This window comes from Sinocyclocheilus anshuiensis, unplaced genomic scaffold, assembly GCF_001515605.1.
Source record: "Sinocyclocheilus anshuiensis isolate Anshui unplaced genomic scaffold, SAMN03320099.WGS_v1.1 scaffold50, whole genome shotgun sequence".
NCBI classification, from domain to species: domain Eukaryota; kingdom Metazoa; phylum Chordata; class Actinopteri; order Cypriniformes; family Cyprinidae; genus Sinocyclocheilus; species Sinocyclocheilus anshuiensis.
The window spans coordinates 3,203,364-3,209,526 of NW_015542382.1; the positions used below are offsets into that span (position 1 = coordinate 3,203,364).

General features: G+C 36.1%; 1 protein-coding gene across 1 annotated transcript in view; it reads left to right on the forward strand.

Annotated features, from left to right (window-relative positions):
* The window catches only part of grin2ab (glutamate receptor, ionotropic, N-methyl D-aspartate 2A, b), an 81,774-nt gene that overhangs the window by 66,961 nt on the left and 8,650 nt on the right, over positions 1–6,163 (forward strand). Inside the window, exons 5-7 of the mRNA XM_016491858.1 lie at positions 990–1,104; positions 3,956–4,158; positions 4,433–4,598. Of these exons, the coding sequence (XP_016347344.1) occupies positions 990–1,104; positions 3,956–4,158; positions 4,433–4,598 (484 nt within the window). The remainder of the gene's footprint in view (positions 1–989; positions 1,105–3,955; positions 4,159–4,432; positions 4,599–6,163) is intronic.

Sequence of the window (6,163 nt, forward strand, 5' to 3'; positions counted from 1 at the left end):
ATATATATATACAGTATATTAAGGCTTTGAAACGGGATGGAGTCTGTCAAGCTCCTAACAAGAAACACCATGAAAACTGTCCATGCAGAGGAGAAGATTTATGAGTGAATAACAGTTTGGTGTAAATTGGTGTATGGCTACAGAAAAGATGAAGAACACACTCAAAAAAAAACAAGAGAACCTGTTTCTGAAACAAACAAACAAAAAAGCCAGTAATTGATAACAAAAAAGCATCAGATAAAGGCGAATTTCCATACAACATCAGTATGTGAAACTAAATTTACAAACAGCATAAGTGTCATCCTATTACCCTGAACAACCTGGAGCAAATCCGCCAGAATTCAATTAAAGGACAAATTAACACCTGTAGAGTGTATGAAGCTCCTACATACACACCCTAAGAATTGTTTGTCTTTGCAGCAAAGGGTGGATCTACCAAATTTTAAATTGTGAAGATACAGGTCTTTAAACTGTTGTTGCTGTTGTTCAGAATACTTCTAACGTTCAACATCAAAATAATTTAAAGTTTTAATGCATTGAAAGATGAAAAAACGATGCATAATTTGTCCATTTAAAATGAATTAGTTGAGTGTCTAAATGCATTTGCAAGACTTTGCGTTTGTGTTTGCTGGCTCATTGAATTTGGGTTTTGGCTACAAAAACAGAACAAGGATGGACTGATGTGTTTACCTCATTTAAGATTGCAAAGGCAATTTAATGTCTTGCGAAAATAGATAAGACAGCTAATGGCGTTCAATCAGGCGTTATTTATATTGTTTACCTTGGAGCTTTTCACTTATATTTCATTAAATGACTTGCATTCCACCCCCAAACAGTTTGAAAGAACATTTAGACAATGAAAACTTTGGTCCGAACACAATATGACAGATAGATAGATTGACAGACAGACAGACAGACAGACCAATAAGTAAACCTTAAATCATGTCGTAACTTTGCTGATATTTTGTGCGTCTGTGTGTTTGTTGCAGATATATGATGGGAGTCAATCTAGGGGGTAGAGATCATTCGTTCATGGACGATGGCTACCAAGTCAATCCCAAGCTGGTTGTCATTGTTCTGAACACACAGAGGGAATGGGAGAAGGTAAGAGCCTTTAATCTTTATATCCGTCCCAAATCTTCATTTTCTTCTATTAGCTCTGCCTGTAAGGGATTCTGGAACCATAAGCAATCAATAGTCTGTTTACTAGCTCAGAGCCTTTTTGTGACTGTGACTGAAAATGCACTGGACTTTGCTATTAGAGAAGAAGAACATTTCATTTGTACTTCCCTTTTCCCAGCCTGGGTTTTTTTTATGCACGTGACTTAAACTATTGTTTACTTAGCCATAAAGAGTCAAAATAGCCCTTATTAAGGCATTGGTTTCCTAACGAATTTATTGCGAGTTTTAAATTGGAGAAGAGTGCACATGTGTCTCCATCCAATTCGATTGTGCCCTTTTTCATTTCTCTCTCTATTTTGGCTATTAGCAATAATAATTTGCATTTTTTTTGTACAGTAATCTATTCTCTGTCTTTGCTCCCTTTCTCTAATTAGCTTTACATGTTCTCCTATTCTATCTCGGCGCTTCACACACTCGTTTTCGTAATCGTTTGCTCACTCATGCGTTCTTTTAATGAGTTGTTATTTCTCTGAGGTGTGTTGGATGCTGTGTGTTTTGACAGTGCCCTGCAGTGTGTGTGAAGACACACACACACTCACATTAAAACCCTGTAGTGATTGTGTGAAAAGAGTGACACTAATCATTTCTCACTGCAGCGGGGCTAGAACAGAGTGTGAGCCGATCGTGTTATCGGAGCTTATAGATGAGCACACGCACTTGACGGAACACATAACTACTGCATGAAGAGTGCAGTGCACATACATGGGGTAAACTTGACACATTATGTTGTTACAGTGGTAGCTGACATGGCATTTCAAGCAGCAAGAGAAAAGCACACACACCTCACGGAATGCATAACTATTGCATAGAGTGCTGTGCATATACATGATGTAAATTTGACATGGCAGTAGTCGACATGGCATTTCAAGCAGCAACAGCAATATCTTGCAGTGTGCCGTGCTATCTGAAATGACTTTAAACAGCTTTTTTCTTTTGTAATTAGTACACATGCAGTTTTAAGGCACTTCTTAAAATTAGTTTGTACCCCACAGGACTATTTAAATCTGTGATTCCTAACTGGTTTTGAAGAGTTCATTTGCAAAAACCGATTACTCCATTTTTATCATTTACATGTTTGTTTTATTGCGCATTCCAAGTAATATCAATCTAAACTGCAGTAGGGTTGTTTTGATTAAGTAATAATAACTTAAACAAATACAGGTCATTTACAAAATTAATGTTAATTGAAAGTATGTTTTTTTTACATATTAAAAGTTTGTTTTATAGCAAAAGCAGATAACTCCAACAGTCGTTTTTTTGGCAAAAGCAGATAACTCCACATTTCATGTTTTAGAGTTTAAAAAAACACTCATTTAATCTTTGTAATCTCCTCAGATGAAAATGTAGATGCCTGACAAACGTTGTTGTTGTTGTGATCATAAACTGTATGTATGTGATTACACGCAATACACAAAGCTTTTCCCTCACCATTGTAACGCGCTGCTTTTGCAAGGTTCCGTGAAATCGTTTCAGCTTTTATTTTCCTTTTTCGCCCTGAAGAAGATATCACAGGTTCATCAAGTTCATCAAAATTATCCATTCTCGATCACTTTTAGTCAGCTTTGACGAAACTCCTCTCAGCTAGCACGTCTTTTCAAAGTGAAAGTAGTCTTGTCACCTGACCTGAATACAGCGTGCTGATTTGCTAAAATGGACTTATCGGCTTCTGTTCAAAAACAACAAGGACGCTTCTCGGCTTCTGCAGTAAAACGTGAACTCGTGATGCCTTGAAAGTGGACAAAACCGGCTTTTTAGACAAAATGTGTTTAGGGTTCAGATCACGCTATATGTGGAGAATAATGCACGGCAATCAGCTCTCTTTTTTTTTTTAAGTGGTGTTTATCGGTTTTTGCAAATGAACTCTTCGTTTGTATCAGGACCCCAATATTATCTTGGACATCGAGTTGTGGCTAAAATTGTTTATTGTACAAAAGTAACATTAACATTGATTAATATTAGCATGAACTACACAGGCCAAACAATGTGTGAAATGATTAACATGACATAGGCTGAATGGTAAAACTGAGAATTTTGCTAATGCATAAACAGCAGCACAAGTGTGATTTATCAGCCTAACACATGGAACAAATACCAGGCCAAATATAATATTGGTATTAGTCATATTATTATAAGTGACAGATGGATTTGCACCAAAATACCATAAAGTTTGATTGGACAGCCTTTAACGTAAACAACAAAAGATATGGGAAGCATTTTCTCCTCCGTTTTAAAACTTGATAAGCACATTTATTTTTCTGTCCTGACTGTGCACATTTGTAGGCTAGGTTAGTGTTTTATTATTTGCATTTTGCTTTTTTTCCCTTGTTGCCAGTAAAACCCCATCAAAACAGGCCTGCAAACAATTTCTAGGCTACAAACCACCAGTTGAGAATTGCCTGCAAAAATGTCAAAAGATTTAAAATATTAATATTAAACAAAATATTAAAAAGAATATACTATATAAATATATTTAATATATAATATATATACACCCCTAAAATCTAGAGGTTAAAAACATTCTAAAAGAGGGCGAATTAGAATAAGGAAATAAGACTGAAGGAAAAATTGACCTGGGTCCCAGTCTTTGAATGTGACTTATTTGCTTGCTGGATAAAATATACAATGTTTCTCTAATAACATTTCTTCACTTTGCTTTGAAGAGCGGAAAACCTCAGTTTTGTCCCCAAACTTATAATAATAATGGAGGCCACTTCAGAAGAACCTTCAAACCTTGTTTATTTGTGAGCCAATGTTTGTTTGTGTGTGTCTACAGATGGGACGATGGGAAAACCACACGTTAAAGTTGAAGTTTCCAGTTTGGCCACGTTATAACTCATTTGGGGACATGGACGCTGATGAGAACCACTTGAGCATTGTGACTCTAGAGGAAAGACCCTCTGTTATAGTGGATGATGTGGACATTCTTACTGGCACATGCATGCGCAACTCTGTACCTTGCAGGAAACACATTAAAGAGTGAGTTTTTTTTGTTTATTTAACTTTAAAGAAAAACTATAGCAGCTAATACCAGTTTTTAATAACCTAGCAGGTTGTGCAGGCATTATATATCCTATCTTAACCTTTAGCATAAGAGCTTTCTTTTACTGGGGAATACAGAAATAATTGTGCAGTCTCTAATGTGGTTATGAACTTTTGTGTGTGTTAAATTTAGAACATATTAGATTGAGTTATCTTCAGTCTTTCTCAGTATCAGCTGTTTTCTATATTGCTGTGCCTGTATATGCTGCAGTAATACCACGGAGGGCTCCTATATCAAGAAGTGCTGTAAGGGCTTTTGTATAGACATCCTGAAGAAGATCGCCAGAAATGTAAAGTTCACCTATGATCTTTACCTGGTCACAAATGGCAAACATGGCAAGAAGATCAATAATGTGTGGAACGGCATGGTGGGGGAGGTTAGTCACTTTCAATAACCTAATGAATGAATCATCAGTTTGAATTGCAGTCACATAGATGTCAGTTCTCCCTGGCTGTCTGGCTGTCAATCTATTGTTCTGTCTGTTTTTCTGTCTGTGTGTCTATATTAATCAGTCAGGCTTTCGTCCCCTGCACTTTTTGGGGAAAATATGTTCACATGGCGGTTTGAATAAATCTAGATTTAAATTCAAAGAGACAAGATAGTCTATGCATGAAGACATTTTGTTGTATCCAAAATAAGGTGATGTGAAACTCTCATGCAGTGTTTGTTTCATTCATACTCGAAGCTGGAGGGCGCTCTTGCACTGAAAGTCCGAAACGAACTCATAGAAGTAACGGTGACTTATGACGTGCCAGGAAATCCCTAATATGGACAAAAGCATCTAGCTAATGCTGTATCCAAGCCTAAAAGGGACATAACACACACAGTTTTGCCCAATCTCATGTTAATCTTTAGTACCTATAGAGTAGTATTGCACCCTTCATACCTGCAAAGAGTCTTTAGTCTTATCATATTTATAAAAGAAATATACAGCTTTACAATCAGAATCATGACCAGTTCCGAATCATGACCAGGATCTTTTATCGCTGGGTTCGCTCCGTCTCTCAGTATCAAACCATGTGCAAATCCAGCGCCGAACTGGGCCTTGTTTATAAAACATTCATCACCGAAATAACAGGAACAAATAAACACTTGCGAAACTCCGTTGCTGCCCTAGAAAAACAAACTGCATCCACTGTTCAAGTAACGATGGGTTTTTTGGGGAGCTGAACAAGGTTATCTTTCCCTCACATCCAAAAACACTCCTTTAGAGACATTTTTCTTGAGCAAGTTTTCTTTTCTTCATGACGTCATGAAGGGCCATGCTCGAAAAAAAACTTTCCGAAACTTGTACAAACCTGGAAGGACTGTATTTGACACAGAATTACTCCGTCATACATTCAAATAGTTTTTGAAACTTTGGCCATGTTAAGCATGAGAATCCAACTCTTTAACAGTGTAGATAATTCATATTGCATGATATGGCATTAGACCCCCTGCTTTAATAAAAAGCAGAAACGTTTTGACTTTTAAAACGTGACAATAGACAATAAACACGAATGCGACAATATATTGTTTGTGTTTTTCCAAGTCATCTCCAGATAATAAATAGATTATATAAATAACGTAGTGCTAATTGACATATCATTTGTTACAGTCCTTTCAGCCTTATTCTGTGATAAAAATGGAAAAAAGTGTTGGTACATATAAAACAATAAAATTGTCATTAGGAAAATATAGGAAAAATATTATAGAATATAAATTATTGTTTATTGTCCAGCAATGTATTTGATTTCTTAGCCAATTAAAAGAGATTAGGGAAAAAAGGTATTGCATTTGACGTCTGTCTGTCTGTCTGTCTGTCTGTCTGTCCATACATCCATACTTGTCTTCCATTTTTATATATATATATATATATATATACTATCTTTATTCTTCTATGTATTTCTGTTTCAATCAGTGTGTTTTCTTTTTTTTTTTTTTTTTTTCTTCCCTGCTGTA